The following is a 27,392-nucleotide window of genomic DNA, read 5'->3' as shown; positions in this document are numbered from 1 at the left end:
ATGTGCTGCAAAACAAACACTTATAAGTATATTTTGGACTTTTTCTTTACATTAGACTTAAATAAAAACACAACAAATCTCAAATATGATAGGTGCATGAAAATAAAAATGTTGCTGAAGCCTTTTTTTGCCTGCAGTGTCTCATTTTAATGGATATTATGTAGGCCTATAGTACATATGGAGCAGTGGATATTAAGATTTCCTTCACGTTGAAGTAAAGATTGAAGCAAAGGCACTGCTGAAAGTACAAGATAATGACCAGCTGCGGAAATGCCCAGCAACAAACCAAATAAATTAAAGGAGACACCAGTGTGCCACCAGCAAAGTGTCCCTCACATTTTCATTAGAAGTGAAATAACTGGCAATCTGTTATCTAACAGGGGCATTTCACAGCCATCACATGTCACACAGTAGTGTTGTCAATATACTGGAATTTCTAAATTTAATCCGACATCTTTCAAAGACTGTGTTGCTCTGTCCCATTTTTGATACTAGATGAAAATAAATTAAATAGATTAATATGGCAATTTTTATGCATGTTTTAATTTGTTCATTAGACATTTGAACATTCAGTCACTGCTGACTCACCCTCAATCGTTACAAACCGGTTTGAATTTCTTTCTTTTGAAAAAACACAAAAGAAGATTTTTTGAAGAATGTTGGAAAGTGGAAGGCATTGATGGTAGGCATTGATTTTTCTTACTATGGATGCTATTGAATACCAGTTTCCGACATTCTTTGGAATATCTTATTTTTGGATTAGCAGGAAAAAAAAAGAAACTCAGTAAACACATGAGGGTGAACGGCATGGCCAATTGTCATTTTTGGGTGAACTACCCCTTTTAAGATTTTAACACTGATCCTAGGCTAGTTGTTCAGACTTTCACTGGCCTTGCCAACATTTTCGTTGACAAAGCTAAAAAAACAATAAAGTAGTAAAATAAAAATATGTGTTGTTTTACATTTAACTTTTTTAATAAACTATATAAATTAGCATTCTAATAAACTTCACATTTCTTAAATCTAATTTAAGTATTTATTTTTTGGTCCTAATTTATATTAAGTGACCTTAATAAATATGCACTTACACTGAAATTATTAATTTATTACAATGTGCCAATTGTGTAAATACATGTTTCACATTGCACTTACAATTGATTAAATACCTGCATGTAATTTTAATAATTGATTGTCCTTAGCCTTTGTTTCTATTTCAGAGGTCACCACAGCAGAATGAATCACCAACTATTCCGGCATGTTATACCAAGCAGATGTTCTTCCAGCCGCAACCCAGTATTGAGAAATATTCCTACACACTGACACACTACACCCAATTTAGTTTATTTAATTCACCTAGAGTGCATTTCTTGGAAGGAACCAAAACACCCAGACATGGGGAGAGCATGCAAACTCCACACAGAAACGCCAACTGGCCCAGCCGTGATGTGAATCAGGGATGCTGCTGATTCATAATAATGATGATAGTGGGTTTATTAGTCTGCTGCCGCACACAAATTCCAAAAACAAATTTGCTGTTTATTTTAACTTTTAGAAGTAACAGACAACGTTTTAAAGTCAGGTATTGTATTGCAAAGTTATGCATTTAATGTAGAATGTTACATATTCATTACACATACAAAAGTGCATTATATTGTATAACTGCAGATTAGCTACTGTAGGTATACGATTGACAGCATTACTATCCACACCACTCACACCTTATTTTTTTCTGATTGATTGTAATTTAATAACCTACATTTTTTTTTTAAAGCTGCTTTGTAAATAATTATTGTGAAAAGCGATATACAAACAAACTTGAACTGAACATACAGTATATTATCGAGTTGAGAGACACACAAACAGCAGGGCAGCATTGAGTTTTCTACTGCATCTTGTGCTTGATCTTTAAACCAGAAATGCGCATGGAGTTCACAGCATCAACTGTGAAATGAGCCGCTGTAAAATCTAGATAAATGAGCAACGTGAAACTGCGGTGGGACAGATTAAACTGCGGTGGGCTGTAACACCATAACAAACTGTTTCAATTGAGCTTACTGTTAGATGGAGAGCGCGGCAAGTTCTGACGCTGTGGAAAAGCGATGTGGTATCAGTTCAAATATTTTTGTATCAATACATATTGAAATACCAAGATGTCTGACAATACTATTACATAGTAGTCACGTAAAATTATGCTAAGGGCAATTAGTCTCGGTGTGAGTTCAGGGTTAGTTTCTCTGTGTGAATTAATCTCGATACTCGCCAGGATCCAAACTTTGGGGATTATAGTGAGAAACTCATGAAGGTTTTTTTCCCTCTCCTTCTTCTTCTTCAGATGAGTCGCCTCATTAAACACACTCTTATCTAGCCTATTTAATTAGAATTAAAGTTCATTAGTCAACAAAGCTGACTTGCTGGAGATATAAAGCAGCCCTCTTTGTAACAGAGCATTACCGTTCGTTATTTTTAATGAAAGTTGCAGAGCAGCTCTAATGGAAAGAAGTGCCTTTAGTTAAACTTGCTTCCGTTAAGCACGAAAAATAAAAAAAAGGTATTTGCAAAGAAAAGAATATTTAAATGAACCAATTACTAAAAGATTATTTTTATAACATAAATTAAATGTACTGTATAAATGCACATACACAAACACACACATATCACATATTAAATACTAATCTAACATATTAAATAAACAACTCGCGCTCATTCTGAAATTGTACCGCTATAGTAATTTTTGGAGAGTTCCAAATAATTCTCAGGAGGTATGTTTTCTTTTTTTTTTTTTTGCAGTTTTTGATTTTGCAAATGCACTTAAGGTCTATGCTTTTTGGAATCAATTTGAAATCAATGAAAGCAATGTGTATGCTTTTTGAAATCTCAAATTTTCTGAGTGCCTTTCACGTCTGCTCTTCTTTAAATCCACCAAAGGCCGCTGTCGACTGACTGATTGGCTGACTAATGACTGACTGACTGATCGACTGACCCACGCTTCTCGTTCTCTAAACCCAACCAATAGTGTTTTCAAAAGCAATTCAAAAAAGGAAAGGTCCTTGCCTGATTTCTACCACGCTATCAGTTTTTACCACATTCTCACCCTGTTATTTACTTGTTATTTTTGGTTACTGTTTTTGTCTGTCCCACTTTCTGGTCAACTCCTGTTTGTGTCTTAAGTACACCGACATATAAGGCGAGCTACTAGACAAATTGGTAACAGCAGGAAAGCTATCCATATGGAGGTAAGCGTTCAGCTGGTATGCGCGAAAAGGAACGGCATCAGATCCCCATGTAGCGTTTGTTTTAAAAACAAAATTTCGCCCTACATACTTCTGGCTACATAGTTTGCAATCTCTAGAAATGTATGTAGGACTACTTTTTCCAGAGGTGTGGACTCGAGTCATGTGACTTGGACTCGAGTCAGACTCGAGTCATGAATTTGATGACTTCAGACTCGACTTGACAAAATATGAAAAGACTTGCAACTCGACTTGGACTTGAACATAAATGACTCGGACTTTCACTTGGACTTGCGCCTATTGACTTGTAAAGACTTGCTACTTTCTATAAAAAGCCCAAAGATAAAAAGTATGTTGACACGGAGCGCTCTATCTCTCTGTGTGTGTGTGTGAGACAGAAAGCATGCGCGCATACTTTCGACCACTAGCGCTTTGTGGCGCACTTCCGTGTTTTTGCACCAGCGGGAAATTTGAAGATGCCATTTTCATTCTGACTCAGAGAGTGAAATAAACACATCCGCGATCTACTCCTTTTGTTTTATTCAGCGGATTTACAACATCTGTCATAGGTAAGATACTTAACTACTCGCAATGTGTTACTGTTGTGCAAAAGCATTGTTTTACTGTTGTGCATAAGTCAATGAACTTCAGTTTTTTTGACCAAACTTACCCTCTCGTCATTTATTTCACATAATTATGAATGAACATGGCTGTAATTTATGTTTTTGCACTTGGTCGTTTGTGTCAATGCGCATATTATGTTTTATTTTTGTGTATTGCCCATCCTCTGACAGTATTTTCTAACTATTTAATTAGTAGTAATAATAATTACATGCCATAATAACTAGATATATATAATTTATTTTTAAAGCTCTTAAAACTGTGAAAAAAGTGTTTTGTTATTTTTTGGTAACATTTTGCAATAAGGTTTTTTTAGTTAATCTATGTACTAACATAAACTAATAATGAACTATACTTTTAAACCTTTATTAATTATAGTTTAACATTTACTATTGCATAATTACAATTTAAAGGTATGCTTGTTAACATTAATGTTAATGCACTGTGATTTAACAAAGGTTAACCAATAATTTTATTTCCATTAATTAATGAATACTGTAATGATTTGTAACTGTACTTCACTGCATTGTTTGTTCACATTAGTACATAGATAAACTTAATTAATTAATACAACCTTATTGTAAAGTGTTACCTTTTTCATATTTTGGATTGATACTATTAATTTTATTTAGTATTTAAAACCTTAAAAGTATTTGTATTATTGATGATGTTATGCCTCTTAGCAATATTTTATTCCTCTATATGGTTTTTAATAAATTTTTTATTGCGAGATTGTAATGTAATGCATCTATATTGTTGAATTTCTGTTTGTTTGTTTTTCTGTATTTCCCCCTCTATATTTAAGGCTTATCTACTATTTTTAAGGTACTTAAAACCAACCATCTAATAAAAAATACAATTGACAATCACATTTTGTTTCATGAGTGTCTTTGTTCCTGTTTTGTAGGACTCTTATTTTAACAGATTTCATTGGAAAACACTTGACTGATCATTCAATTAAAGTTTTACCTTTATTATTCCATCACTCAATGAGATCATTTAATTGTGAGTTGAATTACTCCATTTGTAATTGTTTTTAAATAAACTAAAAACGAAGACTTATTTTATTCAGTTTGTTGAATTTGAACTCTACTTTACATATTAAAATATATTTAAAACCACTATGAATGTATTTAAACTAATATTTAAATTTATATAACTGTTTCACTGTGGGTATTTCTATTTTAATTTATTTAGCACATTTATTGCCTATTCAAACATGAAAACAAGTTTTAGATAATTTGTGGCTCTAATAAATTGTTAAACATTACAATATCCCTGCAGAAAAATCCAGCTTAAACCAGCCTAGGCTGGTAAGCTGGCTTTAGCTGGTCGACCAGGCTGGTTTTAGAGGGGTTTTGGTAATTTCTAGGCTGGTTTCCAGCCATTTCCAGCCTGGTCTTAGCTGGTCAGGCTGGAAACTGAACTGAGCTAAACTGAACTGAACTGAACTTAAACACTAAAACCTGAACCACACTGTTCCAGTTACTGAACCACACTGTTCCAGTTACTATGACCATTTATGTGAAGCTGCTTTGACACAATCTACATTGTAAAAGCGCTATACAAATAAAGCTGAATTGAATTGAATTGACCAGCAAAATCCAGCTAAAACCAGCTTGACCAGCCTGGTTTAAGCTGGACATAGCTGGTTTTGGCTGGGCTCCCAGCCTGGCTAGGCTGGTCAAGCTGGTTTTAGCTGGTCATCTCCCAGCCTGCCCAGATAAGACTAGGCTGAAAATGGCTGGAAACCAGCCTGGAAATGACCAAAACCCCTCTAAAACCAGCCTGGTCGACCAGCTAAAACCAGCCTAGGCTGGTTCAAGCTGTTTTTTTCAGTAGGGATTTTTGACAAAATGGTCTAAAATGATAGTTTACAAGTGCCTAAGTGGGATTTGAACCCCGTTCTTTATGAAAAGAAAGAAAAATCTGATTGGCTCTGACATTACTTTCACCAGTGGGCAGGTACTTCAATCTGATTGGCTGGTCTCTCGTGCACGTATTCAGTCTCACTGCGTTTGCTTGACTTTTGTCCACACTGGCGCCTCAAACCTTTCCTGCTTTTGCTCTCCAGAGATCCTCCTGGTAAATTGATTATTCCAGAATGTTAATATGGTTTATATATTGCTACACTATTTAGTAACAATACATTAAAAACTATGAGGTTAAGGTAAATTCTATAATAAATGCTAGTGTTTTTGAGAATAAGGTATACTGCCTATGTTTAAGCCTAGTATTATTTACAAGTTGTTAATGAATGCTTCAGCATACTGTAGTATTAAGAATAGTGAACTGATAAAATACAGAGTGTAGTTTTTCTACAGTAAAGTGTGGTGAATTGTAGTATAATATACCCTATATTGTAAAAAACTACAGCACTGGGTAATTTGTTTATATTACACTTGTGTTACCAAAGCAACTATAATATGACCCCAACAAATTAATTAAAGTACTTTACTATAGTACTGTTCAAAACACTGTCCATGCCAATAGATGTGTTCAGGGGCCCTGTGGAACAGCTTTTCCTCAAAATGAAGAGGATGACATGGAAAATGTCCTCCACAATCTCATAAATAATGTGGAAGACAGCAGAGACGTGTTCATTTTATTTTAGTTGCCATGATAAAATGGGATTGATAGTGAGATTTATTTAAAGAGTGAATAGTACAGTAGGCTATAATACCTAATCAAGTTTTTCCTTATTTTTATCACAGTTACATTTCTGCTTGCATTAGTTATATTTTTGTTTAAATGTTTTTTTTTTTATTTGATTAGTATGGTACACTTTTCGGATGATTAATAAATGTTTGTAAAACAAAATACATTCTTTACATCCAACATCTATTCTCTGTGTCTTTAAGTGTTTGTAACTGGAAATATCTCATCATAAAACATACAGCCAAAATTTTATGGTTTATTAGATTAAAAATTTAATATGTAAGTCTATTTTAGTATTTTGGTTTTTGTTAATAAATAGTCCCTCAATATAAATCATATAAAAAAGCACGAAAGGAAGAGGAAACACAAGACTCAAAATCTGTATATAATCTCTGAGAGCACGCAGGAAAATGTGTGCGTGAGCAGCGTATATTTCAGAGCTCGCAAGCAGTTTTGTCCACAGAGGAAATCGGTGCACGAGCGTCACACAAGGTAGAGATCAAAGTTCTTCATTGTTATGTGAAAAAAACAACGTTAATGTTTGTATAAAGTAGCCAACTTCATTTAGAATATGTGCCACAATTTTACATTGCATTTTATGTAGTTTTAGTTAATCACAAGTTGATCACAGAAGACATAACATAGCACAACTAAACTTAATGAACTAGACAGCAGTAGACCTGCAATTTCTGTGTGATGTGAGGCAAAATGGACTCTATTGTAATGGAACTCGTTCTTGTGCAATGTGCTGTGTAGACAAGATGCAGCACTGTTTAGCACTTTTTCAGAAAATTACATTTGTGTTTTTATATATCTGAGCAATGTTCTTTCATAAAAAAAAGGTTTGTTTAATAAATACAGATCTTACAACCATACATAATCTGTTTACAGTTTATTTTTCTGTTAAAAAGACTCGAAAAGACTCGAAAATCAAACTATAGGACTTTGGACTTGACTTGAGACTTGTTGCCTTTGACTTGGGACTTGACTCGGGACTTGCCTGTCTTGACTCGGGACTTGACTCGGGACTTGAGGGCAATGAATTGAGACTTACTTGTGACTTGCCAAACAATGACTTGGTCCCACCTCTGACTTTTTCAGAAAAAACTTGTGTTGTAAATAAAATATAACAAATTTTCGTAAAATAAAAATGTATGGCCAACTAAAAAGTTCAACAAAAAAGCTAAAATTTAACACTTAAAAAAGAAAACCCTTAAAAAAAAGAAAAAAAAGTAATATTTATATAATATTATTACAGTTGTATTTTATATTTACTTAAGATTATTTAGTGTAATAAATTCCTATATATTTCCCAGAGATGGATTGCAGCTGGAAGGGCATCCGCTGTGTAAAAACGTGCTGGATAAGTTGGCGGTTCATTCCGCTGTGGTGACCCTAGACTAATAAAGGAACTAAGCCGAAAAGAAAATGAATGAATGAATGAATAAAATTCTGATACACTGTAAAACCCAACAGTCAACTTTATCGAATGAGTTTAGTTAACTTAAAATTTACTGAAAGTTAATTCTATTCATTTGTAAAAAGTTTTATGACTATTTGTCAAAATCATATTCATCCAATATGTAAATTATCACGATTTGTGGAGTTTTCTCTCCAATTACTGTTATTTGCATTTAATTGGATGCCATTTCATTTGCATAAGAGAAACAAATTCAGCATGTCGATGGATTTGTTCAATGAGCAAACAGCACATGCCTGTGGATGCTCTTTTCTATGTCTCTTTCCTACGGGCTGGACAGGGAACCCCTTGCGCACTGATGGCAAAATTGATAGCGTATAGGTGGAAATGCCACTTAGCATAAAACATGTCCTTAAACAGATTATAGAGCCGGTCAGAGTGAAGACCAGGGGTTGGTCAGCACTGATACGTCTTATCAAAAATCCACACTGACAGCCTTGCAGGGTCGATACTCGTGGAGGCCATTCAATTCATTACGACCCGCCTGGAAACAATGGACGCACTGGAGCCTGAAGCTCTGGTCACAGCGATACACAGAGAAAAAAAAAAACATCAGCTTTCTGCTTCACAGCATTAACCATCCACCGCCGTGATGAAGAGATTCGGCATTTTGCTTAATGTAAGCTGAGCTCATTTTACGCCTTAGGGCAACGTCTTGTTAAGATCAGCCAAGAGACTCCAAGGGGGAAAGAATGAAGCATTTGACTATGATTATTACAACTGCTTTCTTTTTTCCTAACCAGTTGTCTGTTTTTAAAGCACTGCAAACAGAGCAAAGCATTACAGAGTGTCTGAAGCACAAGGGAAGCGCAAGGTAGCAAGCTGTGCTTTCACAATAAATACATTTCAAATGCTAACAACAACATTATTAATATATTGTTTGGTTTTCTAAGTTTTACTTATCTTTTTTGTTAAGCAAGACTGCATTTAATCAAAAAACATACAGTTAGATACATAACAGTGAAAGTTAATTCTACTCATTTAAAAAGAGTTTTAAACAACTCAGTGTGGAATATAATAAGTTGATTAAATAGCTCATTACTTTAACTTAAATAAAGTAAAGGTACTCATATAGATTCATTTTTTTAACTCAAATGGTTTGTAGCAATCGGTTTCCTCAAACGATTTGAGTTGCCTTAACTTATTGGGTTTTACAGCACTCAGTTGGTTTGAGTTCTCTTGTCGAGTTCTGTGCTCAAATTGCTTTGTTTACTCAAATGGGTTAAGTCCACTGTACTCATTAGGATTAGTTTTTGAACTTAAATGGTTTGTTGCAATCATTTTCCTCAACAGTGTGCTATTATTATTATTATTATTATTATTATTAGTAGTAGTAGTAGTAGTAGTATTAGAAAAAGAATATAAATTATTAACATTTAAATTTTACTTGATGTAATTTAATATATTCCAGTGTATTAGAAAGCTGAATTTCCCAAAAACATTATTACATATTGTGACAGCAATTTTGTTGGTTATTATGTAACATTTAAATGTATATTTTATGATAATAATTTACGTTTTAATAATGTAACAACCTAATTTTTTTTAAATGAAGTTAATTATTTTTATTATTAATAATTCATTCAATTTCTTTTCAGCTTAGTCCCTTTAATAATCTGGGGTCGCCACAGCTGAATGAACCGACAACTTATCCAGCACATGTTTTACGCAGCGGATGCCCTTCCAGCTAAAACCCATCACTGGGAAACATCCATAACACTCATTCACACGCATACACTATGGACAATTTAGCAACCCAGTTCACCTATAGCGCTGTTTTTGGACTTGTGGGGGAAACCGGAGCACGCGGAGGAAACACATGCAGAAACTGGGAGAACATGCAAATTCCAGACAAAAATGTCAACTGACCCAGCCAAGGCTTGAACAAGCGACCTTCTTGCTGTGAGGCAATCGTGCTACCCAGTAGAAGTGGACAAATATAAATGATTAACATTTACATTTTACTTAACATGATTTAATTGATTCCTCAATACATATTCAAGAAACATTTATTATTATTTCACAAGATGAAAACAATTATGCTGCCTAATTTTATTTATTTTGCAAAAACAATATACATCACCAAGATTCTGTGACAAATCAAACACATTTAAAATGACATACCTTATTCGTAAGAAATGGTTAGACATCATTAGCATATTAAATATATAATTTTCCAAATCATTTCAATGTAAAGCATATTTTTACCTAATTCAAATGAGAAGTGTTGTAACATTATGTAATATTGCTTTACAAAAAACACATTAATATTTAAATGCTTAAATCTTTGCTGTCACTTATGATCAATCTGAAACAAAACTGCTGAATAAAATATTGATTATTTAAAAAAAGTATGACTTTTGCACCATAGTGATGCTTTTTCATTAAAAATTAAATATTATAAATGCATTTACTGTCACTTTTGATCAATTAAAAAGCATAGCTTGCTAAATAAACATATTGATATTTTTTAAAAAGCCCTGTGTATTAATAATAAAAAAATACACACACATTCACACACATGCACACATACACATTCTGAATACTATGAACTCCAACACAAGCAACTAAACAAGTCAGCTCCACATTTGTGAAGAATCAGACCTGATAGCATTCATTTCCAGTCGTTAACAGTAACACAAAGCAATTGTGCCCTGCATACAGCCATTAGCAATTCACCACACGCTCTCATCCCCTCATCAGCAATACAGTAAATAATACGCTTAAATGAAGCTTTCTAAACTCTGACTCTGATAAGCCTGACTACTGAGCAGTGGCGGCAATCATTTCCATATACGAGGCTCTCCGGGCCACCAAAGCCCAATCGTGCAAGCTAAGCAATAAGATGAAAGCATTTACGTGCCCAGTTCTGTTGTGCGTTAGCAAAAAGTAAAAAAAAAAAAAAAGCACCCCGCAAAAATAAATAAACCTGCTGGAGTGAGTGGAAGCGGATGGGGGAGGAGGCACTAATTAGTTTCGGTCTTTTGATGTCACTGCCACCCGCGAACCTTTCAATTAGCAAACACCAAGATGTACACATCAGCTGTCCTCAAAGCCCTTTGCCATCTCTTTAACTCAATCATGTACTTACGGGCTCCATTTAGCCATGCGCTTTCCATTAAGATGGAGAACTGAAGGAAAAAAAAAGTGAGCGGGAATGAAAGCAAAGTGGGTAAACAAATTTTTTAAAACACACACACACACACATACACACACACACACACACACACACACACGGTGGTATGGAGAGGTGAAAGGTTTTTTCGGCCGATGAGGAGATAGATGACGGGCAGACGAGAGAGATACGGGTAGAAAAAATGTCAGCAAGGACAGTGACCTTCAGACTTAACTGCTAGCTTGTTGCAGGTGGCTGGGATGCCTTACTGTGAATGCAAACTCCCATGAAAACACACACACAGAGACCTTCTAAATGTCACACTTCACTTTGGTGCACACTCACATACACAAACATACACACAAGCACGCACACACACCCACACACACACTTCCTCATTCTCTTTCTTCGTTTTCCCCAGAAGAGAGTCAACATTCGCATTCATCACAGGTTGTTGACCTCTGGATCTCAGATAGAGTAAATAAACACAAACACACACACACATACAGTATACTGTTTTAGTGAGGACATTGCATAGAGTTCAAATTATTTAATATATGGTTAGTTATATCTTTTGGGGGTAACCCCCCCCCTCACTCCCACTAAATACATGCTTCACTGAAAATGATTCTTTAATTAATGGTAGGTTGACAGAAACGAAAATGGCTGAATGGAGCATACACTAACCTATGTATTACTCCGTCACAAGATGGTGCCAAGCAATCAAACAGGCTAAATACTCTCTCCCTTAAATTGTTATTTTTATTTCAACTCATCTTTATTTCTATAGTGCTTTTACAATCGAGATTGTGTCAAAGTGGACACAATGGTTGCACCCGCTCGTATGCCAAAATTAAGGTCAATACAAAACTCGATAACTTTTCTTTTTTTTTTTTTATGTAACGATGTGGACCTTTTATTATTTATTGTAATTTAATTGTATTGTAATTTATATTTTTTAATTATTGTAAAAAACATTATAGAAGTAAACCTAAATTGAACAATATCATTTTTTGGAAAATTTGTGTCCCTGAACACAAATCAAATAGACTACAGACACAAAAATAAGACTTTTGCTGTTTGTTCAACCTATTTATTTATGTTTATTTATATATATTCAATTCCTCTTTATTTCTTAAACGCTTTTACAATGTAGACTGTGTCAAAGCAGCTTAATATAGAGGTTCTAGTAAACTGAAATTGCGTCAGTCCAGTTTTCAGCAACCCAAGCTCATTCTGAAAACAGAGCCCGTTTCTGAACACGTTTCTGGAGACCGTGATCTATGTGGCCGGAGGTATGTATGGCTGCATTTAATTTTTTCAAGCGAATGCTACAGTGCGGTGTGACGCCCCTCCTCATCGCGTTCGCTGGCTGACAGCTCACCTCCATGTGGAGGGCTCTCCCGCCGCAACCAGTTTGTCCGGTTAGCTCGTCGTGTTACGTCGGTGGAGTGGAGGCCCGGAGTTTGAGTTTGAGAAGCGAAAAAGTGTGCACAGCAGCCTCTCGCGGATTTGCGAAAACAAAAACTGCACAAATATGTACCTCCCAGGATGTATTTCTTGGTCTTCAGAAACGTCTGTGGGGCTACGTTTCCAGAGTGTGCCTGGGTTGGTTTTCAGAGTTGACGTTCAGTTCAGTGTGGTTTAATTTTACTGCTGAAAGTCCAAAACTGAAGAGCATATCCATCGATGTGCAGCTCCACAAGTCTCAAACCAAGAAAGCCAGTGATGACAGTGGCACGGAACAATTTTTTAACAATTGTTGAAAGTGAAGGAAAAAAACCTCAAAAGAAACTAGGTTCAGCTGGGCATGACCATTTCTTCCTTGGCCAACTTGTCATATGGCTGTCTGGAATATTCAATTCTGATTGTTCAGTCGCAAAAATCCCAAGAATAAAATGTTATCCTAATATAACAAGTGCTAGTCACCTTGACTGCAACTTAATACATCCAAATCCAACATAGGCTCATGCTGAAAACATAGCCCTATATACATTTTTGGAGATCCCGAATTATGTATCCAAAAGTAAGCATGGCTGCATTTCATCTATAAAATGAACGTTACTGGGCGGTAGGATGATGTTCCTTTTAGCGCTCACCAGCTGATCGCTTACCTCCACATAGATGGCTTTCCCACTGTTACCAGCTTTTCTCGCAATGTATGTTGATGGACTTGAGACGCAGAGAGGAGTTGACCACAATGACGGGGTTCGAGCCCAACAAAGAACGGTTCCAGAAAGCGGGTACGACAATAACAGAAGCCAAAAAATAAAATAAACAATAGCAGGGTGAGAATGTGGTCAAATCTAAAAACGTGGTAAAAAGCGCTTTTCTTTTTCTGAATTGCTTTTTTTAAACTGACAGTTGGGTATAAGGAAGTGGGTGGGTGGGTCAATATGTGCTTTTGAAAACACTATTGGTTGGGTTTAGGGAAGGAGAAGGGTGGGTCAGCCGATCGGTCAGTCAGTCAGTTCGTTGACTGCGACCTTTGGTGGATTTACGAGAGAACAGCAGAAGCAAATGGCAATAGCGAGATAAATTTGAGATCTCAAAAAGCATGCACAGTGGTCTCTGGTAGATTTGCGAAAACAAAAACTGTAAAAAAATAAATAAATAAATAAAAAAATTTGCTCCTGGGATGTATTTGCTGCTCTCCAGAAATGTATATAGGGGTAAGTTTTCAGATTGAGCCTGGTTTGTCCAAATCCATATACAGTACTTACATCCACATTCATATGTATCTGCTTGTCTGTCCCTCTGCGGTTCTTGACAATTTGGTGCTGTCTCGTGAATGAATCATTTGTAGATTATTCTACACTCTATTCAGCGGTTTTGACTATTTGGTGCCATTGTGACTAAATAATGTCTAAGTTAGTGTATGCTCCATTAGCTGTTTTTTTTCTGTCAGCTTTTTGTCTAAAGAATTACTAAACTATTATAGCTCAGAAAAATGTACTTACTTATTTTTTATTGTATCAGGCTACACTATGCTAAATACTATTGAGTCCACTAAAAATTACACACAAAAAAAACTTTTTAGAGAGTAACAACAACAACAAATTGAAATAATAAACTCCATTTGCTACAACAACCAGAAAAAATGCCTTTTTTTGACAAAGCACTAAATAAAAATCCCAAAAAAGGACAGCTTTATCTACACCAATTTATGAAGCTTACAAATTTTTGTGATTATTTAAGCCATAACTCCCAGCCCTAGAAGGTAGTTTTCTGTTTACCAGTGATTTGTCTCCCTGCAGATGGGCATTACTGAAAGACCAAGCCAGAACCTCAGAGTAATCATAATGCTGCCAACATAAAGAGCAATAGGGCATCCTGACAGCCTGCAGAAGTTCTTTATGAGAAGATACTTGTGAGAAATGGATGACTGCACACTCTCCTGTTCGTCCTCTCATCCTGTGGGTAATCCAGAGCATGTACCGATGCTTTATACACTATTATGTTGCTATTTCCACTGCATAATCCTATTTAGTAAACGTATATTCAATTAAAAGCGGGCCGCAGCCCTAAGGTGATGCACGGCTCCCACATATCGCTTTGTCTGTATCTACAATGAGGCTGACTTCAGACTAGCAGAGTGTGAAATTAAACAGGTGATAAATTCACCGCTACGGCCAGACGCAGGGAACACTGTCATTTTTCATTACCTCCAAATAAAAGAGTGAGAGAACACTGCCATTTTTTTCCAATGACTAATGAACATGCGTATTGAAGCCAGGTCTAAACAAATGAATAAAGCATCTCTGTGCAAATAAACAGCCCCTTTGGCCCCCTCTAAGAAAATGTTTTACTTTGACACTGTATTTTGCGCCCATAACCGCAAAATCATAGCAAATGGAGCATGTCGTTGAAGAGCTAAATGTAAGACAGACAACGCAGCTCTGTTTTCATCATGTTAATACCCCGTTTTCTATTCTTCGACGTACAAAGAGCTGCCGGCCGATGGGTTTTAGCTGGTGTTGGGCTGCTTCACTAGTCTGGAGAATGAATTGACAAAGCGGGTGTCACTGGCCTCTGGGTAGGATCTATTGACCGGACCCAGATCCCTGCAGCCTTTAACAGCAACTCCTCCACAGCTTACAGAGCTGGAAAGAAAGGTCTGATGGGGCTTACAGGGAAGAAAACATCAGATTTTTTTCTTTTTTACTAGCAAAGAGTCTGCAGGGAATGGTTTAAGTGAGATATTACTTCAGCACTATACAGAGGGATGTTGGGGGATTTTATACCATCTGAATAAAACTGGCGAGATTTTGACTATATTATTAGCAAAGTGACACTATATGCAAAGAATTTGTATATACTGTATCTTCAATCCGAAAAACAGTGGAGTAGCATGATAAAATTAGAAGTGAGATCATATATTGAAAAGGTAAACAAATGTACCCTAACATTTATGTATCTAATCGGTGTTTTTGATCTGTTAAAAAAGCATATTTTTACATTAATACTTAACATATATAGTTTGTGTAATATTTACTGTCACTATTGTTCAAACATCTGTAGATTCAAATTTGATAGAAAAATATATCATATGATATATTAAGATTTAACATGACAGTTTTCAATTGGATGCCTACTACATGCAATTGGATGCCTACTAAGACAGGATAATAATAATTTTAATACTAATAATAAACTAAAAAAGGTCATTTATTTGTATATTTTTACATTAATCCTGCTCTAATAACTCTTTAAACCTTATTAATGTGAAATTATGAAAATTCTAATTGTGATGTAAAAATAAATGACCCTATACATTTTTAATAGATTTGAGATTTTTTAAAATATATCTTCAAATGTAATTTATTACTTAGTAATGACAAAATTTAAGTTTCAGCAGCCTTTAAAAATGCTAAACAGGTGCTCAAGAAACATAAAAAAAAAAATAATAAGAGAAAAATATATCTTCTAACTGACCCCATCGTTGGAAAAACCATGTATACACATCTACACTTCCTGACAAAAGTCTTGTCGTCAATTCTATCTGTGGTCACTAGACATGAACATAATTGAGCATGCCTAGGGTAAGATAAAGGAGGAGGCATTGAAGATGAATCCAAAGAATCTTGATGGGAGCCCTGCAAGAATGCTGTCTTTGCCATTCCAGATGACTTATCCACATGACTTAATAAGTTATTTGAGCCATTGCAGAGATGTACAAAAGCAGTCGTTCAATCTCATGGGGGTCAAACACAATATTAATTCTTTTTCCACTGCACTGTGACTTTATATACTATACTGTACATTATTTCTATTAAGTGACAAGACTTACTGTCCTAACTAAATAATTAAAAATCAAGACATGATTATATTTTATTTTGGTAAAATAAGCATAATCTAAAAGCTTTTGCCTTTCATATAAGCCACTTCTGATGCCAAATGATCAACTTAAAGTTAAATTATTATTTGTAGTTCCTAAAACTTGGATAGGCAACAAGAATTTTGTCAGGTAGTGTAGTTAAAATACAGTAAGTAATAAAAAAAGATACTAATACACTTACAAAGCACTGTCTCAAACACTAACAGAAAGAAAAGGAACCAAGAATGAAGACAGAGAGCGCATACTGATGCCTGCATTTCATGCTTCACATACTATGAAGGGTCACTAAGTGCAGTTGATGCAAGGAGGTTAAATTGGCCGCACTAAACTGTTTGAAGTGAATGCATTAACTCGGCTAGCCCTGAGTACAATCTGAAAACCAGCAAATAACAGGCAGTTCAGTTACCTGATCAAACACACAAACATGCAAACACCCACCTTCATCGCAGACGCCAGGCTTGGCCACCTCTATCTTCCTCTGTTTCTGACAGGAGGCCAGTCTCAGCTCGCAGTCGTTGTTGTATGTGTTGCCGTCGCTGCCACACACGGGTTTCACCGGCTGACCAGTGCACTGCTGACACTCACACTTGTTGTTCACGCACTGCGACCCCCAGCTACACACAGTGCTGCCACAGGTTTCTGATCACACAAACAACACATGCAAATCACAGGATAGGAGAGTTGAGACACGAAGACACGCATGCTCACATCCGAAATAAACCTCCTCTACAAACTCGGAATGCATTCACATGGGATTCTGCTATGTAAAAACCATGTGAAATCATGTACCATGCATAACATGATTTGGAGAGAGTGCTAAAAGTGTTTCTTGTGTTTTGACAAGAAAACGGCACTGCAAAAGCATGTTTCTGTTCAGTAGTTTGTCTTGATTCCCAGTAAACCAAATAAAGCAATTTAGAACACAAGTTACTTGAGAGGTAAAACTAGAAAAGATAGGGCTTTTTTCTTTAGATAGGTTTTTTTTTTAATAAAAAAAAATTATGTGTAATCCAAATGTTCTGTATGCTTAAACATAATTTCCTTTCATTTAAAGTGTCCCTATAGTGAATTTGTAAAGTTTTTATTTTTATTTTTGAAGGTTTCCTATAATACATTTACATCCATTCAAAGTCAGAAAACACTTTCATTTTCCTATAATATAGAATATACACATACTATACATATAATATGTAGTCACCAACTGTAGGCTAGTTCTGACCATACCATCTAAATCGGTGAGTCATTAACTGCAGACTTACTCTGTACAAATAATTTGAATTAGTGGATTCACTCTTAGCCGATTCACTCTGAACAAATCATGTGAATCTGTGTGTCATTAACTACAGGCTCACTTTAAAAAGATCACCTGAATCAATGAGTAATTGACTGCCAACTTACTCTACACAGAGCATTTGAATCAGTGAGTCATTAACTGCAGACTCACTCTGAACAGATCATTTGAATCAGTGAGTCAATAACTGCAGACTCACTCTGAACAGATCATTTGAATCAGTGGGTATTAACTGCAGACTCACTCTGAACAGATCATTTGAATCAGTGAGTCAATAACTGCAGACTCACTCTGAACAGATCATTTGAATCAGTGGGTATTAACTGCAGACTCACTCTGAATAGATCATTTGAATCAGTGAGTCATTAACTGCAGACTCACTCTGAACAGATCATTTGAATCAGTGAGTCAAAAACTGCAGACTCACTCTGAACAGATCATTTGAATCAGTGGGTATTAACTGCAGACTCACTCTGAATAGATCATTTGAATCAGTGAGTCAATAACTGCCAACTCACTCTGAAGTGATCATCTGAATCAGTGAGTCGTTAATTGCTGACTACCTTGAAACAGATCATTTGAATTAGTGAGTCATTAACTGCAGACTCTGTTTAGATTGAATCACTTGAATCAGCGAGTCATTAACTGAAGATACTCAGCATTTTCCAATTGGCAGGACTCATCCATATGCCCTAATCCCTTCAAATCGTTTACCTCTAGAGTGACAGCTTCAAGGTTTTTAGGGTATAGAGATGAGTCCTTCCAAGTGGACTGTGCTGTTTAATACCAAGCAACGTCCCTGTACGAAGAATCATGGGGACACGAAGTGTGCATCAGTTGAAATTCTTAATTCTGAGGATCATTTAAAGTGGTCTTTATTGAGCACCACAGTTTGGATCAACACTTTAATGAGGCAATAGTGGTTGTTTTAGCTCCAAAGCGGCCATCTCTCTGAATCTCATTTGAATCAGTGAGTCATTAACTGCAGACCCACTACTGTTTGAATGAGTTGCTGACTCAAGAACAGATGCATTGAGATTGGTCCAAGTCACATTGAACTGTTCAGTGCAGTTTGTCAACTGACAAGATTCGGTTCATTCATGAAACAGACACCACTATCAAATCTCTTAGCAGGTGATGCTCTCTCCAGTTCAATATAACCTTTTACTCTGCTGGCTTTATCAAATGCAGTGAAGTAAAACGCGCTATAATTTATTTTGGGATGAAGTGAAGAAAAAGTAAATGTTTCCTAAAATAAAAACAGATATTTACAACAAATACTTAGGTATAATAGTAAAGTAAAAAAATTCAGTAAGTTCCTCTCAACTCCAGGTAATTTTAAAGAAATCCTAATAGGGGCACTTTAATTACATTCTCAGGGAAAAAAATATTTGCATTTAGTTAATGTATCTCACTGATGAAAATCAAGACAAGAAAACGACAGAAAATGCTTTCTTTACTGCAAACTGATGAGTGAACATGTCTGAAGCTGATGAATGAATTGACTGCTTGTTTCTGTGTACTCACTGCATTCTCCATGGGCCACCACCTTGAGATCCAGCTGTTTAGTGCAGGCTTGGACGTTGAGCTTGCACTCGTTGTCATACGTGGTGCCGTCGCTGCCGCATACGGGCTGCCGTGTTTCCAAACAGCCTTTAGGGCACACGCACCGGCCAGTCTGGGCATCACAGATCGCGCCAAACGAGCAGTTGGTGCAGGACTCATCTGCTGAAGAGAAGAGTGACGTCAGTGGAGAGATTCAGGCTACAGATTCACACCATCGCTCACTGGGATCAGCCTCAGCTGCCCGGCCTCCTGTCTGCTTTGCTGAAATCTCTCTACAAAGTCTGGGCTGAAGCTTTCTTCCGGTGTACAGATGGGAGAAACACGACTCTGGTGCATGCAGGCATAATGGAGGATCTCACAGCACCATCCACTTATCTCACATACGTCATTCTTAACAAAATATTGACACTAAATATTATTTATATTTAATTATAAACAATTATGTACAGTTAAATTCAGAATTATTAACCTTTCATAGCATTTCGTTAATTAACGGCCATGTGTAACTCAATTAAATATTTAACACATAAAAAGATAACTACAAAACATTTCATTTTTCCCATAATTTTAATTCCTTATTATTACAGATTATATGGGAATGAGGGACTTTAATTCAGGTTTTTAAGTGTTTTTAAAAAATAATGAATTACAGTTAACATGTTAAATTGATATCCTCTTGTTTCTCAGATGTCTCCCTATGATTATCGAGAGCCCAATTAATCAGTAAAATAAATCGTGGATCCAACCGGGATGAAGGGAGGGAGGGAGCCCGGCCGGTGACAATTACACCAGGGGGATTGCATTAGAGCAACTGCTATCACATTCAATTAGTGCTGGGGTAATAACAGCACCTGATTTAGTGTTAATGGAGAGAGGTCTTTATGCATAAATCTCTCGTCTCTCTTCCACCAACCTGTTTATTGCACATTAATAAAGTGACCTCACCTCCGCTCGGGATCTGCGCTCAGTCAACCTCGGGGACCGACTTATTAAAAGCAGATGCAGCACGTTTTTGCCCAGCGGCCGCCCAAAAGCGCTTCGTCTTGACAGACCAATGCAGGCAGATAAATCACATTCTCATGGCTGCTGGTATTCGCCTTTATCAGCATGTGTGATAAAGGCATTGCTTTATCAGTTGCAACATGTTTCCATGCTTTTAGAGACTCGGCAGAGGCGAGAGTAATAGATACGGTGCTGTGTTACGTATAAACAACAATTCAGCGCTGGACTCCTGATACCAGTATAGACAGAGCGGCCTTTAGGGCAGAGCTTAAGGGAAACCAGGAGAGAATCTGTTCATTCAAAAACAGATATAGCCTATCATTTGCACAAACTCATGTCATTTTCGAACGCTTTCTTATGCGAACAATTCTGAATAATGCTTTTCTCTTTTATGTGCAATTTTAGTGAATGGAGATGGGAGGTTTTGCCATTCAAAAAGGGCACACAAGCACCATAAAAGTATTGTAGAAGCATACAAAAGGATTGTGCAGTTTTGTGTCATGTATACAGTACAGTAAGTGTTCATAAGGTACACAGTAAAAAAAAATGCTGGCTTCTACGCGATCGATTTGAGTTAGAACAACATGAAGAAATTAAGTTAACATAAAACAAAAAAAACTATAAAGTTGTCTCAAAAATGTCATTATTTCATTAAGTAGGTTGAACAAGCAGCAAACGTTATTATTATTATTTTTTTTTTTTGAGTGTAGCTTTGTGAGAGGGACAAAGTGAAATAGAAGTCATTGTTGACAGTAGTCATTGAGATATGAAGATTGATTTGTGAATAGATTTGTTAGGCTTTGTGGACAAGCTCAATCAGCTTATTGTAAATTTTAGATTTGATCAACACTAATTCTCTTGTGAATGTGCAAGGTAAAGCCAAAATTGATGATGTGATAATATAATAAATAAATACAGATAAAAAAACTTAAAATGTTCACCCCAAAATAAAAATAAAAATAAACAAATCCTGATAATATTCTCACCAAAATTTGGGAAAATATTTTCGGATTTTTCTCCAATAAATGCAAGTGAACGGCACTTTTTGCCTGTATTAAATAGGACAGTATTTAGACAGGAAGCAAAGTGCGAGAGAGAGAGAGGCTCGGTAGGGTAGGGAAATGTCCTCGAGCCAGGATTCAAACTCAGGATGCCCTGACGTGCTATTGCACCATATTTCTACCCGCTAACAACTAGGCTACTGCACCGTCGGCACTCAACTTTTTTGACTGTTCATATTTAGGCAGCTTCAAAGTGATTCACATGATCCAAGTATCAAATAAGTCAGCTGATGTCACCTTTTTTTTTTTTTTGTCATGTGTAAAAGTCAAAAGGTTATTGCTTCATGTTCATATTTGTTTTACAGTATGAGAAAAGTTTGTAGTCCTTTGCATGTTTCTCTTAAATACAATGTTGTATTCTTAAACCTTAATAATTACAACAAAGGCTCATTGTAAATGACGTTTTTCAGTCTGTTTTTATGAAAGCATAAAAGTGTATTTAAACATAAACTTTACTACAGTTTCTAGGTAAAATGAACACTACAGGGTAGTATGACTTTTGTTCTTTTCACACTAATGATATTTGAGACATAGCATAGATGAGTAAAGAATTATTTATGTGCAATTTTTGCACAACACCAAATAATTTTCATATTATGTCCCTGACTTTTTATCAAATTTGCTTGGCTTGTGATGCAGAGCACTTGGGTTTGAGTTTAATAAAGCACATTTTCCCAAAAGAGAAAAAGCAATGTGAAATCATGGTAAAACTACTCCATGTGATTGCAGTGCACTTTACTCTAATGTTTGCTTTTGAAAACACTATTGGTTGGGTTTAGGGAAGGTTTTAGGTCAGTGGTTCACTAGGTGGTCTATACAACAAGCCCCACCTTTATATGGACGTGTACAAGAAAGCCTTGTATCACAAACAAATACCAAAATGTAGCTTAAGTAACGTATTTCAGCTGGGCTAAAATGTAAACAATGCCCCCTAGTGGTTGTCATCTGATTTCTCACCAGATTTCACTGGTAATTTAGCATTCCCAAATTTACATATTTTACATTTCGTAAAAAGATAGGTTTATTTCCAGAGCCTCAGATAAAAAAAATGCTGCTCAGCTGATCAACAATGTACAGTAGATCAATTTGGATCAACTAACAATTTATCTTTTCCCAGTACTGGCTTGGGGCTGGCGTAAAACATATACTGGATAAGTTGGCAGTTTATTCTGCTGTGGCGAACCCTGATAAATATGGGACAAAGCCAAAGCAAAATGAATGAATGAATAATGCTTAATCTAATCTAACATTGTTCAATGGGTTTTTAGTTGTTTGATCGCTTGCTTTAGATGGAAAAAATTATTGAATGATTTAATCCCAAATTTGCTCCTGAAACAAAGTCCTACTTCTTGGATAACCTGGGGGTGAACAAACAATAATTTCTGAAGGAAGTCATACGGGCTTGTTGATGACAAGTTTCATTTTTGGGTGAACTATTCTTCCAAAGGAGACTTGCAAACTGCTCTCTTTCGTATGGAGAAAAGTAGGAGAATTGTTAATGTCAGGTACAGAACAGCGTTTTTTATTATTATTTGTGAATAACCATAAAAACTCCCTGGTGATTGGTGCTTGGGCAAGGGCACCCGCTCTATTAGTCTGTTCCGTCTCCTCCTAGTTTTTATTTACTGCCCTCTCACTCCTTCAGCAGCCTGATGATTTTTCTTCCGCTTCCAGCTCAGTGTCTTGCAGGTAACCTTTATTCCCCAACTGTGGCCAGTAACATTTCAATCACCAGTAAAAAGTGCTTATTTGCTGCTGACTCGTTGGCTGTTCTTTCATTTCCTTGCATATAAATATATACGTATTGGCTCTCGGAGGGGCAGATATCAAATACTCCATTACAACGAGACGCTTCCCTGTGGCGGCACGACAAGGTCAGCCGCCACTCAAAATGTGAGGGGAAAAATCTGAATAATAAACAACGCCAGTCATATCTCTATCAGCCTGCACCTGAACTATAAAGATAAAGGTGTCTATGAGTCTCCCCTCTACGCTGAGTGAAGAAAATGAAATGAAATTTGGCCACGAGCACATCATATTCTCACTCATGTTGGTGAATTGTGGTGACATATAAGCCTTCATGAATAAACACACACACAAACACAGCTGGGGTCCTGAAGCAGAGACTGGGGTCTGAATGGGCCCGGGTAATTAAAAGCGATAATAATAAAAGTCACTTGTGGTTGTTTAGTGTTTTACCACAGCTGTTTTTAGCTGGTCAATGCTGATCTCAATTATGTCTAAATCACATGTGCAAAAGATCTAAACCAGCTTTATCATGTTGAACATCGCCTGATATAAATCAATTTGGGTCTTTAGATGTTTCTTGACTCAAATTAAATAACGGAAAATCATGAAATGTTTATATCCAAAATAATCCTGTCCTTTGTCTGATGTTCTGTGCCAGTTCGTCGTTGATTATTTCCTTGATTTGCTGTGTCCAGTCCAGAGATGTATAGTAACGAAGTAGAACTACTTCACTACTGTAGTTAAGTACTAAAAGGCAGTATCTGTACTTTACTGGAGTATTATTTTTTTCTCCTACTTCCACTTTTACTTAAGTACATATTTTCCATGAGTTTAATACTTTTACTCCGATAGATTTTTTATGTGCTGCATCGTTACTCGTTACTAGGGGTGTCAAAATGATTGATATCAGTTCAGTATTAGGTCATAACGGTTATTACGTGATGACGTCATTTATCTCCTATGCGCGATGTCGCAATACTATGGCGAAGGACGGAGGCGCGAGGGCGAGGCGGCACAGCATACCCGCTAGTTAACTATTAGGGAGAAATGTTGTAAAACTTCACCTCTGCCTATCTCTCGCTCTCTCACTTTGGACATTTGACCCGCTGGCCAGTTTGTCTCTTCTTAGCTGTTAAAGCTGTGGATCCAGACATGAGCGTGTCTCATGATGTGCAATTAAGTTTTCTCCACTGTGTCTATTACCTGTGATAATCGCGTATTCTTCCCGCCATGGGTGAACAGCGCTTATATTTCTAAAGCCCTTTCTATTGAGGACAATAACCAATCATAGCCGTGTAAGACCCGCCTGTCATCGCTCAAAAAGCAGGCGGGATAATATTGACATGAGTTTATTAGCTGTAAATGCTCTTACTGTCTTCTGTGCATGAGTTTTGTTTGATACATCCAGAAAGAGTGTTTTCTTTGAGCAGGTCAAATTAAGGGCACAGTTCGTAGAAATAGAATTTTTTTTGATTGCATTTCTTAACTCCTAATGTCGCTAGTTAACACAATCAGTGCATTTTTATTCAACACCACATTATTTCAAAAAATATCAGCCTCTACCAAATGGTTGAGATGTTGGTTTATGGTAAAAGTACCAGAATTAATAAATATACTACAGAAAATATGAACTGTAAGACCAATTTCATTAAAAACATAATAAAAATAAATAAAAATTATTACTAAATCATAGCCATAAGCCATAAAATATTTCAGATTTTCATTTAACACAGTAATATACACGTTTTCCAGTTTTTTTACAATAAAATCAAAATCAAGTGAATTAGTGAAGCAGGATTTAGTTTGCTTGTTTAGTTTAGTTTCACGAGTGCTTCCAGAAGACAGAACTCCTGTTTATTGTGGTATTAACCAATCAAACTTCAAAACTCCCAAAGTGTGAGTGTGTCTTTGTGTGTGTGTGTGTGTGTGTGTGTGTGAGTGAGAGTGAATAATGTGTGAATAAGAGAAAACAACAGTGTGATTGTACCTGTGTGTGCATCTGTGTGTGTGTGTGTGTGTGTGTGTGTGTTTAAGAGAGAGTGTAAAGACATTACATACGTTGCAATTGTTCCCACAATTCACAGAAATGTGTGTGTGAGAGAGAGAGATAGAGAGAGAACTGTGTGTGTAAGAGTGTATGAATGTGTGAGAGTGGGGAGAGAGTGTACATTTAGGTGTGTGCAGGGCAGTGTGTGTGTGTGTGTGTGTGTGTGAGAGAGAGAGAGAGAGAGAGAGAGAGAGTATGTATGTGAGTGAACATGCTGAATTATCTCATCAGTGAAGAGATTTTCTGGTAAAAGGGCCTGACGATGTGAGTTCTTGTACCATAGAAACTATTTACAGAGAAAAACAGTATGATAAGCCATGTTTCTTTTCGTTCTGCTTAATCAAGTACCCCAAAAAAGATATTTAAAATAAACAAAACAATTAGTGTATTTTGACTGCTTTCTTTAATAACTACATTACACAATACTTGTACTTTTACTTTCAGTACTTGAGTAGTAAATTTTGAAATAAACTACTTGCAATACTTAAGTACAAAAAATGTTGAATACTTTTGTACTTCCACTTAAGTATGGTGCTTAAAGAGCACTTCTACTTCTACTCAAGTCAATTTTTGATAAAGCACTTGTACTTTTACTTAAGTATGGGTCTCTAGTACTTTATACATCTCTGGTCCAGTCCAGCTCTCCCTTGCCAGCCCAGTCAAGTTTGTGTGCCTTTTTGTGTTTAGTTCTGTTTTCCCCCTCAGGGTGGGTTTTGTTGCCTTTTGTTTTGTTTTTAGTAAATAAAAGCCATCATACATCGCATTTGAGTTCTCGCTCCCTCATCCTCCCTAAGGGACCATGACAAGGGGGTCTGTACAACAAGCCCCACCTTCTTGTACAAGAAAGCTATGTATCAGAAACATATATCAAAACGTACCTTAATAAACATATTTCAGCTTTGCAAAAATCTAAAAAGCACCTTATCTGTGTCATCTGATTTCTCGTTTGAAACATGAAATTTAGTTTACCTGAAGTTACTTATTTTATGTTTCTACTTTACAGTAAGCCTCAGATTTAAAAAAAAGCTATTCAGCCAAACAACAATGTACAGTAGACCAAATTGTGTTTAGCACTGTCCTTTCTTCAAAAAAAAAAAGAACAAAAAAAAAAACACTTTTCCAAAAATCTAAACAAAAGAACAAAAAACATTGTTATATACAGTTGAAGACAACATCATTAGCATGCATGTGAAGTTTTTTTTCGTATCAAAATCGTATCAAAATTGGGGTTTGGATATGCGGGATTTCAAAATCGCTTTACAGCACAATTTTTCCACAGTTTGGTATTTGAACCAATCATAACACAGCGCGCCTAAACAGAAAACAGGAGACTGAATAGCCAGTGTATTAACCTTATTCTTCACTGCAGAAGTGTGCTTGTTTTTGCGATTGTTTTAGTCTTCCAAATCAATTGCCTATGGGAAAAATGATTAGCAATATAAACGTCAGAAAACGGTCTATCCACGTGCTCTACAAACAAGTGTTTGCATGACTATCCAGACCAAGTAAAATAATATAATAAGAAAATATCAGTTTGCAACATCAAGCAGCATAACATGCTGTTTTTAACTTCTAAAAATTAATAGAAGTGAATAAGACTGGAAGTCTGGAGCCAAAAAGATTTAAATGGCCACGCCCACTCGTACATTAAAAATAGGGTGAATACAGGGATGATGAGTTCAGCACAGGATGACTTTATGCCAAAAGAGTCAACATCTGAGGTATTGGATTAAATTACTTTGGATACAGGAAGGCTGATGTATGACAGAACCAGGTAAATTTGTAAGTCAATTATATATCATGTCTAAAAGCGCATGGAAAGTGAGCATGTCACTTCTTTCAGCATTTTCAACATGCTTTGTGGTCGCTCCTTTTTTTTGTTACTCTGTGACCATCAACCATTTTCTCAGAGGATGACAAACTAACAAAATGCTGTAGCTGTGACACAAGTTTTATGTATGGAAAGAGTTAAAAAGCACTTGGTGTTTGGGTGTCTTGTGTTTGTCTGAGGTAACCGAAATGTGTATATTCCATTAGTGTGCGAATTAAGTGTATTCTGACCTGATACATCTTACTTTAGGACAAACTATGCAAACAAGCCATCTAATTTGACTTTACTTTTAGGATATATGTAGAAACAAACACCTATTTTATGAGGACATGTGGTTTTCTCCACATCTTGTGAACTCTTATGGTGTCTATTGGTGCTCTAAATCAGATTGTTAAATTACTTT

General features: G+C 36.2%; 1 protein-coding gene across 38 annotated transcripts in view; it reads right to left on the bottom strand.

Annotated features, from left to right (window-relative positions):
• Positions 1-27,392, bottom strand: part of agrn (agrin) — a 444,147-nt gene that overhangs the window by 100,855 nt on the left and 315,900 nt on the right. For 21 of the 38 annotated variants that reach the window (XR_012398373.1, XM_073938578.1, XM_073938589.1 and 18 more), the window contains 2 exon segments: positions 19,261-19,461; positions 16,881-17,081 (listed from right to left, as the gene is read on the bottom strand). The exons of 2 other annotated variants lie outside the window; for them this stretch is intronic. Coding sequence is in view for 35 of the 36 variants with exons in the window: in XM_073938578.1 (XP_073794679.1) it covers positions 16,881-17,081; positions 19,261-19,461 (402 nt within the window). In the remaining variant the exon portion in view is untranslated. 38 annotated transcript variants of the gene reach the window in all.

This window comes from Danio rerio, chromosome 23, assembly GCF_049306965.1.
Source record: "Danio rerio strain Tuebingen ecotype United States chromosome 23, GRCz12tu, whole genome shotgun sequence".
NCBI lineage: Eukaryota > Metazoa > Chordata > Actinopteri > Cypriniformes > Danionidae > Danio > Danio rerio.
This window is presented reverse-complemented; position numbering and strand designations above follow the sequence as displayed.